At 41.9% G+C, this 18,091-nt stretch overlaps 1 protein-coding gene across 1 annotated transcript in view; it reads left to right on the top strand.

The window, feature by feature from the left end:
• Slc35b4 (solute carrier family 35 (UDP-xylose/UDP-N-acetylglucosamine transporter), member B4) overlaps positions 1 to 17,867 on the top strand; it is an 18,498-nt gene extending 631 nt beyond the window's left edge. The window contains exons 2-10 of the mRNA XM_013021730.1: positions 6,579 to 6,692; positions 7,876 to 7,978; positions 8,577 to 8,626; positions 10,730 to 10,811; positions 11,036 to 11,096; positions 12,740 to 12,849; positions 13,960 to 14,035; positions 15,737 to 15,812; positions 17,079 to 17,867. Coding sequence (XP_012877184.1) covers positions 6,579 to 6,692; positions 7,876 to 7,978; positions 8,577 to 8,626; positions 10,730 to 10,811; positions 11,036 to 11,096; positions 12,740 to 12,849; positions 13,960 to 14,035; positions 15,737 to 15,812; positions 17,079 to 17,325 — 919 coding nt within the window. The 3' untranslated portion in view covers positions 17,326 to 17,867. The remainder of the gene's footprint in view (positions 1 to 6,578; positions 6,693 to 7,875; positions 7,979 to 8,576; positions 8,627 to 10,729; positions 10,812 to 11,035; positions 11,097 to 12,739; positions 12,850 to 13,959; positions 14,036 to 15,736; positions 15,813 to 17,078) is intronic.
• The last annotated feature ends 224 nt before the right edge of the window (positions 17,868 to 18,091 follow it).

The following is an 18,091-nucleotide window of genomic DNA, read 5'->3' as shown; positions in this document are numbered from 1 at the left end:
GGGGGGGGGGCAAGAACTTATGTTCCTTTGCCAAGCCCCCTCTCTCCTCTCCCCCTTTCCCTCTCCCTCCTCTTCTTTCCCTCTCACCTCTCCCCATCTCTATTCTCTCCCTCTCCCCGCCTTCTCTCCCCCCCCTTCTTCCTATCAAATTCAAGCCTTTCTGGGGCCAGTTAATAATAGCACATGCCTGACTTGAGCAAAACTTTCAGACAGTAGTAGTACACAGCCATCCTTGTTTGCACACGCTGCAGTTTCATCTGCTTCCAAATGCCCCACAGAACGATCTGTTTTTATTGGCCTTCAACAGTGTTAAGGCACTTTGCCCATACACACATCTCAACAATATAGACAGATAATAATTGTATGTAGAGGATAGGTCAAAATGACCCAGGCGCGTTTCCAGCTTCCGTGATGTGGCTTTTTGTTTCTTGTTTTGTTTTTAATTGGGAAGCATGCTCTAGGAGCCTTACATTAAGAATGATTGAGACATTTCCCCCTAGAGAAGCAGGTTGGCTTTGTGGAGGTGTCTGGGAAATAAGGTTGAGTAAGAATGTGCAAAGTTCAGGGCCAGAAGCTTTACAGAAGACAGCAGGTGGAGTGGGAAAGGCTCAGGACTTAAAAGTTCAAAGTTAAGAATTTCACTCTTGGCTCCGTCATCCATTGGCTTTGTGGCCTTCAAGTTACCTAGCCTGTCTGAGCTCTTCCTTCCCAACCTCAGCTGTAACATAATAATACCAGGTTCCATGTTTCTGAACCTATTTATTATCTCCACTGACTATGTGAACAAACTTATGTTTAAGAATTACAGTTCTTAGCTGAGTGCCAGTGACTCATGTCTGTAATCCTAAGAACACTGAGGTCTAAGGATTGCTGTTCAAAGCCAGCTAGGGCAGATAAGTTTGTGAGACTCTTATCTGTAAACAGCAAAAAGCCAGAAGTGGAGCTGTAACTCAAGTGGTAGAGTGCCAGCCTTGAGTGAAAAAGGGGAGGGACAACACCTGAGTTCAAACCTTAGTATTGGCAAAAACAAGAAAAAGAATTATAGTTAGTTTTTCAGAAAGGGAACTTAGGTTGCCTTTGACAACTTGTAAGTGACAAAGCAAGAACTGGAATGCAAGAGTCTAAATTCCTAGCCACAAACCTTTTTCCAGGGGGCTGGGAAGGTGGCTCAGTGTAGAGCGCTTGCCTTGCATGCATGAGGCCCTGGGTTCTATTCCTCAGTACCACATAAGCAAAAAGAATAAAAGCTGGAAGCGGTGCTGTGGCTCAAGTGGTAGAGCGCTAGCCTTGAGCTGAAGAGCTGAGGGACAGCACCCAGGCCCAGAGTTCAGGCCCCATGACTGGACCCAAAAAAAAAAAACCCACCTTTTTCCATTTCCCTATCATTTTGTGTGTTTGTGCCTGTGTGTGTGTGTGTGCATGCACGCACGCGCACCTGCCCACATGTGTGCACACTCTAGTAATGAGGCTTGGGTCCTGTCCCTTATCTTTATTCAGTCAAGGCTAGCCTCTACCACTTGAACAACACCTCCTCTTCCCTCTCCATTGTTTTTGAACATGAACAGCCCATAGATTTTGGTCATCCAATTTGTCATGTAGTATCTAGAAGAAATGTACTTTATTATTCATTGATATCATCGACTAAAGTTATTCTGAAGCAACCAGTTGACATACATTTTGCTCTGTAAAGGGTTAAGTTTTGCTTTTGCAGAGCTTGAAATTTTATCATGCAGGAAATGTTGATACAGATTTATTATTTGTCTTGGGAGTAGACAGTGACGGATATGAAATGAAACAAGTATATCCGGCTATAATTCTGATACACTTGAAAGGAATGCCACTTTGGAAATGTATATAATATACTTAATATGTATATATATAATATTATATAATACATATTATATTATATATAATATGACATCATAACTATATAGTGTAAAGTGATATAATCACACCAGGTGGAAATGGAAGTCAGAAAGTAATAGTGTAATATTTGTGTTGAGTATGCTATTAAATCTTGAGAAAGACTGTAGGGTGTCAGAATATGCTAACAACTGAAGCCCCCTTTTACTAGTTTATGGGCCCTTGGCTAAATTACTTAAGCTGTCAAAGGGAACCAGAGCTCTATCGGTCTTAAAAGGTCTTGAAGGATTAAATGAGCTGTGTGAGGATCACCTGAGGTACACTGGTAGTTGGCTTACCTTTCTCTCTTGCAACTTTGTTTCAGCATAGGTATACTTTGTTTTATGATATATTTCAGAAAACTGGAGATAAATCTACATTTTAAAAATGTTTATAGGTACTTCTATTCCAGAATCCTCAAATAACTTATAAGTAAATCACCACTCAAGTGAATTCACTCCTTATTTATCTTCTTTGCAAATCTGTATTTTTATATACAGTGGTAGGTTTTCATAAAGTAAAGGAAGTAAAACTTCTTGATTTGAGATTACTAAGGTTTATTAATCAAATCAACTTTACATCAGACTGAACAGCAGCTTTACACAATTGCTTCTCTTACAGAAAAATAAAGTAAGACCTGCTTAAGCCAGATGGTCTCTAAGCTTAATTTCTAAATGTGACCTTGAAATTTGTGATTTTAATCTTAGGCCATCACCATGGGAAACTTATAAATTTTTATAGGGCTGGAGCTGTGCTTTGTGTATTGGTATTGGAGCACTTAGGTGCCATTATAAGCACAAAGCAGAATTCTAAATGTAAAGGGTAAAATGACTGGCTGAAAGAAATGGACAGTTTTAACCATCTTTCCAAAGTAGAAAACAAATTTAGGGTTTTTTTTTCTTTTCTAATTGTATAATTGAGACCAGTAAAAAAAAAAAAATTGTAAGCTGTCACTGTACTAGGCAGACACACAGAAGTGCATGAAGGCTTATTCACTCACCGAGGAGTTTATATTCTACCCTGCAAATAAGATAAACACACTTTAGCTATCTAGGCAAACTAGGCAATGTATTGCATATCTTACAGCAGGAAAATAGTTGGAAGCATTTTATTTTATTTTTCCCACATAACTTTTCATCCAGAAGGCAGATGTAGAATTGAATAAGGAATTTTTTTTTCTTTGTCGGTTGTGGGGCTTGAACTCTGGACCTGAGCTCTGTCCCTCAGCTCTTCTTCAAGTGGTGAGCACTCTACCACTTGTGCCACGGTGCCACTTCCGGTTTTCTGAGTGGTTTATTGCAGATAAGAGTCTCACAGACTTTCCTTGCCCACGCTGGCTTTGAACCGTGATCCTCAGATCTCAACCTCCTGAGTAGCCAGGATTACAGGCATGAGCCACCAGCGCCCGACTAAGGAAGTTTTTTATATCTAGAAAATAATTACAAAAGACATAAACTTATCTGCCCAATTTGTTATCTCTCAAGTTATTTTAAATAAATAAATAAATTTGGATTCTTGCCAAAGAGAATCAAAGAGATGCCGTCTTCAGTTTCTGAAGAGTAGGTTTGAGAGTGCAAAAGACTTGCAAAAAAAAATACATTTCAAATTCTTACTCTGAAGCTTTAAACTGAATTATTCAAGTTAAAATAAATCCCCTGAGAGCTAACTATACAACAGTACAAAAACTTGCTTAGCTTGTTTTTAAAATACTGGGTTGGGTAGAGCAGGGGGTTTATACTTGTAATCCTAACCACTGAGTCTGAGATTGAGAGGTTCATGGTTCCAGGCTGGGCAAAAAGTTTCCTAGATAACAGCTGGCTGTGGTGACACAATGCCTGTTATCCCAGCCTCAGGACAAGCATAAATAGGACACTTAAGTCCAAACTGGACTGACCATAAATGTGAGACCCTATTAAAAACTAAGGAGCTGGATACCTGTGGCTCACTCCTGTAATCCTAGCTACTCAGGAGGCTGAGATCTGAGGATTGTGGTTCATAGCCAGCCTGGGCAGAAAAATCCATGAGACCCTTATCTCCAATTAACTAGCAGAAAACCGGAAGTGGTACTCTGGTTCAAAGTGGTACAGGGCTATCCTTGAGCAAAAGAGCTTAAGGATAGTACCCAGGCCCAAGTCAAGCCCCACATCCAACAACAACAAAACGTCTCTTAGATATATCTGCCTGGGCTGGCTTTGAACAGCATTCCCTAGATCTCACTTTCTGAAGTAGTTAGGCTTACAGTCTGCCTCTCTCAGTGCTTGTAGCATACATTGTTTAAGTGCTTTTCTGAGACTCGCTTATTTATTCAGCAATAAACAAACTAGTGATATAATTCCATTTAAATACTAATACTGTTTCCATTTTAAAGATAAGAAAACTGAATTTAGATAAATTGATTGGTTTCTATTTTCATATAGTAACAGGGTGAATCTTGCCTGCTTATTTTGTGTGTGTGTGTGTGTGTGTGTGTGTGTGTGTGTGTGTGTGTGTGTATGTAAGTGCCTGTATTAGGGATTGAACTCCAGGTCTGGGCACTGTCTCTTAGCTGTTTTACTCAATACTGGTGCTCTACCCCTTGAGGCACACCTCTCCTTATACTTTTCAGATGGTTAATTGGAGATAAGAGTCTCCTGGACTTTCCTGCCCTGCCTGGTTTTGAACCTTGATCCTCAGATCTCAGCCTCCTCTGTAGCTAGGATTATAGGCATGAATCACCAGCATCTAGCTTATCTGTCAGTAAATGTAACCATTGTGGAGCACAGTAGGTCTCAGCCCTCCAACCACACAAGATCAGCACCAGCACATTTAAATACACACAAATGCACACACACACCATTGGTTCTTCCCCCACATCAATATCAGTGACTTTCAACCTGGGAAGCTTTTGAAGTTCTCATTGCAAGGGTCTTTCCCTTGATCAATGGAATCAGAACTGGGAGAGGGCACATCTTCAGGCACCTGTGAGTTTATAAAGAGCATCCAGGACAGAACTGGAAAGCACTGTTGCTACAAACCACCTAGCATTAGATTTTTTTTTCCTTCTGTCTCTGGTATTTAGGCTAATGGTTTTAATTAGCTCCTTAGATGAGATAAAGGTCTTACATGCTTATTTATGGGTTCCTGCAAAATGTAACCTTGTCTGTTGAACACAAGAAACACTGGGGAAAAAATGTTGAATTACATATAATGGAATAGATTTCAAAGACATGTTCATAGTTAAAGAGCTTAAGAAAGTATCAACAGTGTGCTTCCAGTGGTTAAACCTTACTTGCTACAAAATGGCTTATGCCTGAGTTGTCTATTTTTATGCCTGATGAGTGTGTTTAATAATTTGTATATTTTGGCATTGCTATTTTATATATTTTTTATTTTTTCCCAGTCCTGGGGCTTGAACTAAAGCCCTGGGCACTGTCCCTGAGCTACTTTGCTCAAGGCTAGCACTCTACCACTTGAGCCACAGCACCACTCCGGCCTTTTCTATGTGGTACTGAGGATGAACCCAGGGCTTCATGCATGGTAGGCAATCACTCTACCACTAAGCCACATTCCCAGCCCGTTTTGAGTTAAATAGTAAGAATTGGATGGTTTTCTTGATTGGTGGTCTCCTGTTTCTGGTAAGGTTGAGTCTTTCCCACCCTTATTTCCTCATTTTTTTCTCCTTATTCTTTTGTGGCGGCCTGCCACCAGGCAGGTGTTGGTTCATCAGCTTCCTTGCCTTCTGCAAGTTCTTTAAAGCTGCAGTTCCCTGATTGGCTGCTTTTCTGCTGACTCATATCATTGGTTCCCCAATTCCTAGAGGAACCAAGGACCCAGTTAGGGGGCTTACGCTGGCAATTTCTGGTGATTGAACTTGGCTGAATGGAGGACAAGCTCAACAAAACAGGCAACATCTCACAAAACTCATTTTCACAGGGTGCCTCAGGGAGGATGTTAGAAGGAATATTTCTGCTTTGTAATCTTGTTCCTAATAGCATGGAAGACTCCCCAGCTGTTAGATAGATCACTGAATAGGAGCAGTTGAATTACACAACTGTTTCTTGACTGCCTAGTAGATTTGAAATATGGCATGAAGGGTTGTGGAGAGGAGTATGTTCTAGCAGTGTTTCTCAGTCCTTAATTTATTGTTCCCAAGCCCTAGGACCCTTTCTAGACCTATTTATCTTAGTTACCTCTCCATCGATGTACTATTTGCTGGTTTATATGCAGAGAAGTAGATCTCTCCCTCACTTTAAAACAGTGGGATTTTCCCCTATTCCAGGGGCCAGTTTTGAGTCCTTGGGGACACTATCTAAAGTAAGCTGCTTGTCAGCTCCTGGTCAGGAGGGATATATGAACATTCCAGGAGAAATTCCAGCATATATCCAACTTCAGTTTTGCTACCTAAGCTGACTAGGCCTCTGATTAAAGGCCTTTGGTTAAATGAGCTGTACCACAGTTTTAGTTATGAAGGTGGCAGAGTAATTATCACTCAGGGCCTGCCATACTCAAGGAAGAATGAAGTGAGGAAGCATGGTGCTAAATACACATGATCCATACAAAAGCCAAGGTAAGGAAAGACAGTGGACCACAGCAATCTAGCCTTCCTGTTATTTTGGAACTATAAATATAACACATTTTAATGCCAGTTATCTCACTTTTTGTGCCTTATTTTTTTCTTTTTGTTGTTCACTGTACAGGAAGCATCCAGGATGTGGGAACATCGTGACATTTGCACAGTTCTTATTTATTGCTATAGAAGGGTTCTTCTTTGAAGCTGACTTGGGAAGGAAGCCTCCAGCTATCCCAATAAGGTGAAGTGTCTAGCTTTTGGTCTTTTTTAAGGAAATTGAGAGGTTATGGCCATATGTGATGTTCTTTTCTCAGACTTACATCGAAGATGTCCGCAGAATAATTCAATTTAAAAGTTAATATATTTTGAGACTCTGGGGAGCCCACTTTTAGGATAAAAATCCTGCCCATTACAGGTAAAATAACTGTGATGGAGATAATAGTGTGTGTTGGGGGGACAGGAGGAGTAATGGGGTCAGTCGGAAGGCATAATTTAGCCTGGCACAGTGGTGTATGCCTGTAATCCCAGCAATTCCAGCTCTTCAGAGGTGGAGACAAAAGGATCTTGTGGTCCAACTGGAGTGTATAGTGAAACATTGTAGCAAAACAACCAAACAGAAAAAGAAGAAAAGTCTGATGTGAACACAAATTTGTAGTAGTTGTGTATCCCATTTCCTGTGATGGTATAGTTATAAGATATGCTAAGTAGTATTGTTGCACTTTTTTTTTTTTTTTTTTGGTCATGGGGCCTGAAGTCTGGGCCTGGGCGCTGTCCCTCAGCAATTCAGCTGAAGGCTAGCGCTCTACTACTTGAGCCACAGCACCACTTCCAGCTATTTCAGCTTATGTGGTACTGAGGAATCGAACCCAGGGCCTCATGCATGTAAGGGAAGCACTCTACCACTGAGCCACCTTCCCAGCCACCATGGCACCTCTTGAAAAAACCCTATAGATAATTATTAAGTAACATTTGTGTGTGTGCGTGGCCCTGGGGCTTGAACTCAGGCCTAACCACTTAAGCCACAGCTCCACTCGTAGTTTTTTTGGGAGATAGAGTCACATGGACTTTCCCGCACAAGCTGCCTCTGGTCAGTGATTCTCAGATCTCAGCCTCCTGAGTAGCTAGGGTTATAGGCATGAGTCACCAGGGCCCAGTAACATTTTTAACGCCTCCTTTCAGGTTGTGTACTTAACAAATTAGACGAATATTTCTGCAAAGTCTCTGGTGATTCAAGCTCTTCCCATGTTTCTCTGACTTTGTGGAATAGTTTTATATGCCTTAGTATTTGATTCACAAGTTAGTGGTCTTTTAATAGAGAAGAGATGAGAAAAATACTTTTGAGCCCCCACCCTCTCATACCTCTTTCCTTCTGTAATTGATCATCTTGAAATGAGTTGTGCGAGGTGCTGTTCTCTGTGTTACAGGTACTATGCCATCATGGTGACCATGTTCTTCACTGTCAGTGTGGTGAACAACTACGCTCTCAACCTTAACATCGCCATGCCCCTGCACATGATATTCAGATCCGTAAGTGCTCCTCTGAAAAGCAAAAGCAAGCAGGTAGACCCAATTTATGGCAGAAGCAGAAATGTCTTCTAATAAGTGAAGCCTAGGCTAGAAAAATAGGTTTGTGAATGCTGAGCATTTATCTAAGAACAAGGCTAAAAGAATTGTGAAAGTGGGGCTGGGAAGGTGGCTTAGTGGTAGAGCGCTTGCCTTGCACGCATGAGGCTCTGGGTTCGATTCCTCAGCACCACATAAGCAAAAAGAAAAAAGCCAGAAGTGGTGCTGTGGCTCAAGTGGTAGAGCGCTAGCCTTGAGCTGAAGAGCTGAGGGACAGCGCCCAGGCCCAGAGTTCAGGCCCCACGACTGGACCCAAAAAAAAAAAAAAGAATTGTGAAAGTGGATGGCTCTCTTTTATTGATCTCAGGCCTAAATATGTGATTAATTAAAAGCATTGTGGGCTGTACTTTTTGCCATCATAAAAACATCTGAACCTCATTAATTTTTTGTACTAACTTCCTTCATCCCATGTTTTCCCAGTATTCATGTTGGTATTCCTGTTGAATTATGCCGTGTTCTTTTCCTGGTGCACTAAAACTCTTACTCTTGTCTCCTTTTATAGGGTTCTCTAATTGCTAGCATGATTCTGGGAATTATCATTTTGAAGAAAAGGTAAGCTGTATATCCATAGACTAGGAATGCTGGGTTTCTTTTCCCTCAGTGTATAAGCTTGCTCTTGGCCATCTACCTTTTTTCTTAGTTCTTTCCTCTAAAATGATGCATAGTCATGAAGGTTCCTGAGGTCTCAGCCCTTCCTGTGATTCGGTGTAGAGCTAAAGCATTAGTGCCAGGTCAGTCTGTGGAACCAATTGATAGACAATTTAGCTGTCCAATATGGCTTCCACTGACCTCATGTGACTATTTACATTTAAGTTTTTTTAAGATAAAACAAAATGAAATACTTAGTTTCTCCATTTGACTTGTCCTATTTTAAAGGCTCAATAGCCACACATGGCTGGTGGCGGCCATATTTGGAAAACCCAGATCACAGAACATTTCTTGCAGTCCAGCTGTCTTGTGGGACACTCCTGTCCTAGCAGATGCTCACTGGTATAACATAATGACTGGAGAATAGTCACATGTACTAAGAATTCCCAGCAAAGGCCCAGTAGGCATGAAGGTGGAAGGGCAGGTTCTGGATGGTTCTCTGTAACGACCACCAATGCCACTCTCTGTATTAGAGGCGGAAAAAGGGCAGAAGTACCAAGGATGCTTCTTCGATGTATCTTCATTCTGAGTCTCGCTTCTCACTGCCAAAAAAGAGAGACAGCACATACAATATAGAAACTTTAGGGAGAAATTGACCGTCCTTGCTAAGCCCAAAATTGTGTAAGCTCATAATGACACCTTTTCAATATGCTCAGTACTCTGCCTCAGTATTAGAACTCTCCATACCGGCTGTTAGTTCAAAATGTCATAACCTGGAGCTCTTACCCAAGGCCATGTCATGACGGGGACCATTGTCCCATGTCACTAGGCTCCTTATCATGGGCACTTTTTCTCCTGAGGCTTCTCATTTCCCAGATCAGTACCACTGTAGATCAGTTTTTCTTTTCTGGGTTCTGTGTATTTGAGCAAACATTTGTGAAGATCAGATACTGGAAATGACCATTGTGCTTGTTGCAGCATTGAATTCCCTTTGAGAAGGAACTATCCTTCTCAACCTTTGATTTTAGTTCTAATAGGGATACAAAGAACTTATCCTGAAAGGAGCTTGGTTCTCTTGATAGTTCCTTAAAATGCCATTAGCGTTTCTCAAACATCTGTTTCCTTTAGTGACTTGAGTGTTATCTGAAGTAATGGAAGAAGTAACATTGATCAAGATGCATTATACTTATAAACTGATTTGTTGAGTTGAAACCCCTTTGTATAACTACTTACGATAAGGATAAAATAAATAAAAAGAAAGAAAAGAATAAAAAGCATTTATAATCTCTTTCTGTGTATTATCACCCACAGAGCAGGAACTTATATATAAGTTAACTATCTAATGTAATTAACTAGCATCTTGTCTTTTTGTCTTGGGCAACAGCCCTTTGGGTTTATACTTTGTGCTCCACATTCCAGAATTGAAACACCAAATCTTAAGCATGCCCTTTATAAATTTTAATTTCTTCCAGCACTTTCCTGAGACATTTCACTTGACCACTAAAAATCTAAGAAAGATGGTAATGATAGTATTTTTGTACTGTGACATGTTACAATAATTGCTGCTAATAGTTCTACCCCCATACACGTATCACTTTAACTACAGTATATCAGCGTTTCCAAAAAACACCTAAATTATTCAGAGACTTACAGTAAAGAAATGCCTTTCCCAGAGAACGAATATTAATGATTTCATAAGTATTGAATCGTGCTCCTTGAGCTTCATAGTCAGTTGTTCCTCTTGAGTGGCATGTGTGTTATGACTCAGTTTGAGCCCCAGTACAGCGAGAAAAGCCACTGGTCCCAGTCTTTTTGTTGTTGCTTTCTGATGAAACAATCCATCTGTTGGCATGGTTGGCTGTAAGCTGTTGTAAACAACACCAAGGAAAAATGTAACCTGCCAGCATCGTGTTTCCCTCGTGAAGGTACATATTCGTGTGAACACCTGTGAAGCACTTCTCACAGTGATAGTCTAGTGATTCAGACTTGCATGTATCATCTGACTGTAAATATTTGGAACTTTATGTATTTACTCTCCTAAGATGTTTTTGTTCTTATTTTTTTCAGATACAGCATTTTCAGATATACCTCCATTGCATTGGTGTCCACAGGGATATTTATTTGCACCTTCATGTCAGCAAAACAGGTGGTAAGAATCGGTTCTCAAATCATCCATAGTCACTTCTAGCCATTGGGGCCCATTGACCAAGCATTTATGAACTGTAACATGACTTAAAGGTTTATGTAATGCAAGAGCTCAAATCTCTGAAAGACAGGAGTAGAAGGGCAGTGGGTCACATACGTATTCCTCTCACATCTCAGCACATTCCATACAGTTCTGGCCTCTACCTAGTGTATTTTCTTCTGTCCTAGACTTCCCAATCCACCTTGAGTGAGAACGATGGATTCCGGGCATTTGCATGGTGGTTACTAGGCAAGTATAGTAATTAAAACAAAGCTCACGGCCTCTGCAGTTGTGTTTGCTGAGATTTCGCAAGGGACATGTCTGTTGGTGAGAAACTTAGGCTAAACAAATTACGCCATAAAAGAGAGGGCACTTGGGACCATATACCTCCGAACTTTAGTATTCAAGAAATAAAAAAGAAAAATGTCCACCTCATGGCAATGTGTTTATTAACAAAAGAATCCATGTCTTTCTTGGTGTTTTTGGTAATAACAAGAATAGATTAAAACTGACCCAATGGAAGTGAAATATCAATGAAAGAACCATGTCCCTCTTACTCTTGGCTTCAAGCTTTAGCTCTTCAGATGACCATTCTTAACATAGAAAGATCTCTGTAAGCTATTAGAAAGCATACTTTACTCAATTAATAAGGAAGAAATAATGTCTACTAATCTTACATCAACCTCACTAGTCCTATAATCAAAGAAATGCACATTAAAATAAAAAAAATACCTTTTTACTTTGGCCCAGTCATATTGGCAAGATGATAAGTGATTATTTTCATTGCTGCTGAAGGGTCAGTAAGACAACTGTTTTTGTATGAACTGTAGAAGTGTAATTGGCATAGCCTTTGTAGGAAAACATTGGGCATCGGGATTTTCAGACGTCTACAACCTTCAAATCAGTTTATGAGAATTTATGCTAAAGAATAAAATAATTGGCATTTAAATGTTTGTATACAGTATAATTATTTGGATTAACTCTTATTGTAAGATATTTAAGTATGGTACAATCATGTAATAGAATAATATACAGTCATTAAATCATACTTTGAAAAATTAATAAAGGATTTGAAGGAAAAAAGTTGTAGGAAAGGCAAGATATAAAAATGTATGTACAAGCTGGGAGCTGGTGGCTCAAACTTGTAATCCTAGCTACTTGGGAGGCTGAGATCTGCGAATTGCAGTTTGAAGTCAGCCCTGGTACAAAAGTCCTTGACACTTTATTGCCAATAAAATACTCAGAGAAAGCTGGAAATGGTGCTGTAGCTCAAGTGATAAAGTGCTAGCATTGAGCAAAAAGAAGCTCAAGGATAGTGACCAGGCCCAGAGTTCAAGCCCTACGACTGGCAAGAAAATATAATAAAAAGTATATACAAATAAGTATGTAGGAGAGATATAGAAAACTATAAAGAATTGGGGGGTAATACTGTTAATTTTTAAGTCTAAGTTTTTGTACATGTTCTATTAGTTTATAGTATTTTCAAGCTGTGAATAGTTATCTATCTTATCTATCTATATTCAATGCTGGGGCTTGAACTCAAGACGTCACACTTGTTAGGCATATGCTCTGACACTTGACCTACTTCATTAGCCTTTCTTGCTTTTAGATTATTTGTCAGATAGGATCTATCATTTTTGCCAGAGACAGCCTCAGACCGTGTTTGTCATACCCGTGCCTCCTGTGAAGCTGGGGTTACAGATGTATGCCACCACCTTTGGCACATTTGTTGAGATAGGGACTTTATCTGGCCTGGCCTCAAACCACAACCTTCCAGATCTGTGTTTCTGAATAGCTAGGATTACGTGTGAATCCCCACTCCCCAGCCCTTCAGTAGGAAAATGTGGAAAGTAACAAACACTGGTGTCTTCTAACCAATGTTTGTTTTCTAGGTATTGGAGCACTGACTTTTGCTCTGCTGATGTCAGCCAGGATGGGTATATTTCAAGAAACACTATACAAACAATTTGGGAAACACTCCAAGGAGGCTTTATTTTACAATGTAAGCAACTTCTTAATCTGAACAAGATGAAACTCCTGCCCTGCACTATGCTAGCTCGGGTGAGATTCTGATATAGTTGGAAGATCAGATTATTTTCAGTGGACAGCTTCCAGAGCCACAGACTAAAGTACTTCAGGTAGGGTGCTAAATCATAGTTGTCTATAGGAGGAGTTCAGGATCTGCAGGTTAAATGGCTGTTAACCAAGAGCAACACAAAGGGACAAGAAGCTCCTCCAGCCTCAGCATTCTTGTGGATGAAATCAGGTTCAACCCAACATGGAAACCTGGAAAGGAAAAATCAGTTCCAAAAGCAGCAGGCCAGCGGGACATATATGGACATCTTAGAGAGGGAGAGTCCAGAGGCCCACGTCGCCCCAGAAGGATTTATTCATAGGCTAGTTTAATGAGCTAATTATGTGTGCCTGAGAACATGAAGTACAGAACTAACACCTCTTAGAGTTATCCTCTTCTTTCTCCCTCTTTGCTATTGGAATATGCCCAGAGCTTAATGCTGAACCTCCTACTTTGTTTGTGCCTTTGGTTTAGAAAATCTTGGGTACATAGTGACTGCTCGGGAAGTATTACCCGAGTTTCATTACTACTGTCCTAGTGGGGTAGATGTTTGTGGTCAAGCACGTTAGCTCGCTTACCTACTGTCCCTTTCTTTCTCCTCTTCCTACTCTGGCCTTTCCCCTCACTTCAGCTTGATCTCAGATTTCTTTCCCACTCATTTCTAAGTTCTCTAAAAGCTGCCAACGTACTCCTTATTTATAGTATGTTTGCTTAACCTTTCTTAAAAATAGTAAACTGTGGCAAATCCTTTTGGCAGAAGACTGTTCACATTTCTCCCCCGCCTTTAATAGACAAAAGGATGCTGGTTCTTTGCTTGCTTGGCTTTGTCCATTCTAACCCTCAGAATGCTAAGAGCAACATCCATACTTGGGGGTGATGTACAGGGTCAAAGGGACAAAGACACTTAAGTCTAACTAGATGTGCTTTATATTTATCACCTTTCTAGCTTTCAACATAGTAGGTAAAGCTACTGTGATTATTCTCAAATACTGTGATTATTTTTCAATTTAACTTTCTGTAAACTATTTCTTTCTCTAGCACGCCCTTCCACTTCCTGGTTTTATTTTCTTGGCTTCTGATATTTACGACCATGCAGTTCTGTTCAACAAGTCTGGTGAGTCTAAGGTTATATGGTAGAGTTGCCTCCCAGTTTCCAGGGATTTCTCATTTGTCTGTTTTACATTTTTGTCAGTTATCTTTCCCCCTCTGAACTTCCAGAAGTGTCGATAGTGCTGTTAATTGGTAGTTAGAGCAGCAGAAGCTCTTATAAGCTTTCTCCATTATTTGCAAATGAAGAGAGTATCTTTAGTTTTTATTTTGCTTTGGAGCCTACCTGTTTGCCTTTGAACATAGAGTGAGATTTTACAGGGTCAATAACAGCACCTAGCAGAGACTGGAGCCCTGCAAAGTTGGGCAGCAGCCCATCTCTGAGGGGCTGGACATAATTTTCTGTTGTGCAAGGCAGAGCTGCTCACAGGCCGCCACTGCCTTGTTGCCAAGCAAGACAGTAGCAAATGATGACAGACCTTGTTTCCTAGTTACAGGTTAGACTAGCAACAAGGCTATGCAGAATTAGCTTCAAGTATCTACAGAATAAGCTAGCTATTACTTTTTTTTTTCTGTTGGTGGTAAGATTTGAATTCTGGGCCTGCTCTCTATCCCTCAGCTCTTCATCTCATCCACTTGGTGGTTAACTGGAGATCAGAGTCTCATGGACTTTCCTGCCTGGGCTGACATTGGACCTTAGTCCTCAGATCTCAGCCTCTTGAGTAGCTAGGATTATAGGTGTGAGTCACTGGTGCCCGGCTAGCTATTACTGGTTTTTTTTTAGGGGGGGGGCGGGTTGGAGGTGACGTGAGATGAGTTACTACCCTTTATTGAGGAGTGTATTATGGGCATAGGGCCCTTTTGCTAAGAGAGGGCTGAGCCCCAGCCTGGCCTTGCCATTGAGCCTCCTATAGGTCTTTTTTTTTTTTTTTCTATCCATTTAATCTCAGGCTGAGCATCTTCAATGGCTCTTGGAGCCTGGGGAACTTCCTTGGCCTCCATGTTCTTGAGAGCCTCTTCAGTAGCAGTGAGTCCCAAGGGATGGGTCACCTGGCACAACATAGCTATTACTTTTTAAAGGGCCATTTGATTAACTATAACTGGTCAGTCAACAAATGAAACTAGGTGTTCTGATGTTTAATTAATAACCATAAAGTGGTTCACAGACAAACGAACACACACATAACAAATAAGCACTTTTCTAATCAAGCTTATGTTCCTTCAGGGATAAGCGCATTTTGAAGAATGGTAGTGACCATCTAAGAACGTTGTGAAGTTATGACTGCTCTATGCCTGGGCAGCGTGCCTTCTGCCATTTTCCAAATTCTGTATGGTAAAAGTAGGGACTGTGTAAGGAAGTTTGTACGGCTCTGTATTACTCATAGTTGTAAAGTGCTCTACAAGTCCCCACACAGCCAGACGGTGGCTGATGTAGACTGAAATCAAAGCAAGTAAAAGGATGTTTGTTCTAAATCGACTAGCAAGGGAAATAACGCTACCATTTTTGTTACGCTTTGTCTGTGTTACCTTGTTCAGACGATGCAAAGTTCAGCTGTCCAAAAGTAATCTGACCACGGGGTGGGCAAGAAAGTCCGAGAGACTCATCTCCAAAAAACCACCAGAAAACCGGGAGTGGCACTGTGGCTTAAGTGGTAGAGTGCTAACCTTAAGCTGAAGAGCTGAGGGACAGGGCCTAGGCTCAGAGTTCAAGCCCATGACCCACAAAAAAGAAAAGTGATCTGACCATGTCCTCTCTTAATCTGTGCAGAATTATATCAAGTTCCAGTCATCGGTGTGACAATGCCTGTCATGTGGTTCTACCTCCTCATGAATGTCATCACTCAGTATCCTTTGGATTACTCTGTCATCTTTGTGTCACCTTTGTGCTATATCTTCTAACTGTGTGGCACATGAATTTGGTTTTTGCTGCAGTCAGTTGGAGACAGACACATCCAGGGAACTTCTTTGCAGAAGCAAAAGAGATAGAAGCAGTGCAGTAGACCAGTAAGCCACACAAAGGAGTGAAGTGAAGAGCCCATTGCTTTGTTAAAAACTAGAGTCTAAGCCAGGCACTGGTGGCACAACACCTATAATCCTAGCTACTCATGAGGCTGAGATCTGAAGATAGCTGTTCGAAGCCAGCCCAGGCAGGAAAGTCCATGAGACTCTTATCTTCCGCGCCACCCTCCCCCCCCCACACACACACCCAAAAGTGGTAGTAGCACTGTGCCTCAAGTGGTAAAGTGCTAGCCTTGAGCACAAGGCTCAGGGACAGCCTTTAGGTCCAGAGTTCAAGGCCCAAGACTGGCAAAAAACAAAACAAAAAAAACAACCTAGTGTTTTATTGTGAGCGATCTGAATGGCCTGTCATTTCTACCTGCAGTGTTGTGGTGTCCTAGGATGTTTCTGAAAATCAGTCGTAAGTGCCAAGAAGTTCTGAAAGAAATCTCAAATTCATTGACTTTTTTTAATTTTTTTGGGGGGTCGGTGGTGGGGCTTGAACTTTGGGCCTGGGCGCTGTCCCTGAACTTTTCAGCTCAAGGCAAGTGCTCTACCACGTGAGCCACAGCACCACTTCCGGTTTTCTGGTGGTTAATTGGAGATAAGAGCCTCACGGACTTTCCTTCCCTGCCTGGCTTTGTTGAACCTTGATCCTCAGATCTCAGCCTCTTGAGTAGCTAGGATTATAGGCGTGAGCCACCAGTACCCAGCAAGACTGAATCTTTTTAAATAGTTACTTTGAATGACTTTAAGTTCATTATCAAAATTGTAAAGTCTTCGAATAGTGAAATAGATTGAGAGGGACCTTGTTCTTCTGACGTCACCTCATGGGAGTGCCATATGGTTTCTTTCAGGAGAAGTAGGTGGAGAGACACGTGATGCTGGACGGCACCACCCTGCTGAGCAAATCACCCTCGAACCCAGAACAGTAACGGGAGGGTTTTAGGTAGTTTTGAATTGGGATGCATAAAGGGGATGGTGAGGCAGGATGGTCTGTGGAAGAGACTTGTGTTTTCTTCAAACGGGATCATGCAAGCTGAGAATTCATTCCAGAAGGTGTCCCATGTCTCCACGTACAGTTTACAGTTACCTTAACCCCACCCCTCCAGGTACGTGTGCATCCGGGGCGTGTTCATCCTCACAACAGAGTGCGCCTCCCTCACCGTCACGCTCGTTGTAACTCTACGCAAGTTTGTGAGCCTCCTGGTTTCCATCTGGTACTTCCAGAATCCCTTCACGCGGTGGCACTGGCTGGGCACCTCGTTTGTCTTCTGTGGGACCTTACTGTACACAGAAGTGTGGAACAACCTAGGGACTACGAAAAGTCAGCCACCGAAGGATGGCAAGAAGGACTGAGGTCCGCCTGCAAGATGGAGCAGTGTTGCGTGGGGGAGGCCTGCTGGTGGTCTGGCCACCGCGTCACTTGGGTTAAGTGGAGTGCTCCCAGTACTGAAGCAACGTACTCCAGGGGAATTCACAAGTAGAAGGCACAGCCGCGAGATGACCTCTTGTGGCTGTCTGCACATTTGCGGACCGAGTAGACATCCCTCAACGCTGAAGTAGACAAAAAACAACAACCAAAAACCTAGTTCTGCTCTATCAGACAGCCTTCACATTTGCTTTTCTGTTTCATCTACCAAAAGATTTAGAGCTGTATTTGTTGGTTAAATACCGAGCCCCAGGGCTTCTAGTTTGATGTCTGTGGCCTCAGAGAAGTGGCGGCTTTTGTTACGATTCTGACAGTTTTCTCCCATGACAGTCATGGCCATCCTTGGCCACATCCCATTTCCTCCCGTCTCCCTCCACTCCTCAGCAGCACTGTGCAGGCCATCAGAAACTCCAGCCACCACCGGCCACTGAGAAACCCACTGGTCAAGGGAACCAAGACCCCAATGGGGTTGGACAGGTGCTGCATGAGCCGAGCCCTGGTGATCCCAGAGCTCATTGGTGGGCCCGCTTCGTGTCTAGCTCCCCCTCCCTCATGCAAAAGTCAGGTGTTTTCCCTGTCTATCACTTTCTCTGCTTAGCGCAATCCTGCAGCATCTCCTGGCAATTAGTAAGGAAGATTGTGTGTGGATTGGGAAGTACAAGATAGGGATGATGGCCTGGACAGAACAGCGGC

Source organism: Dipodomys ordii, unplaced genomic scaffold, assembly GCF_000151885.1.
Source record: "Dipodomys ordii isolate 6190 unplaced genomic scaffold, Dord_2.0 Scaffold56, whole genome shotgun sequence".
NCBI lineage: Eukaryota > Metazoa > Chordata > Mammalia > Rodentia > Heteromyidae > Dipodomys > Dipodomys ordii.
This window is presented reverse-complemented; position numbering and strand designations above follow the sequence as displayed.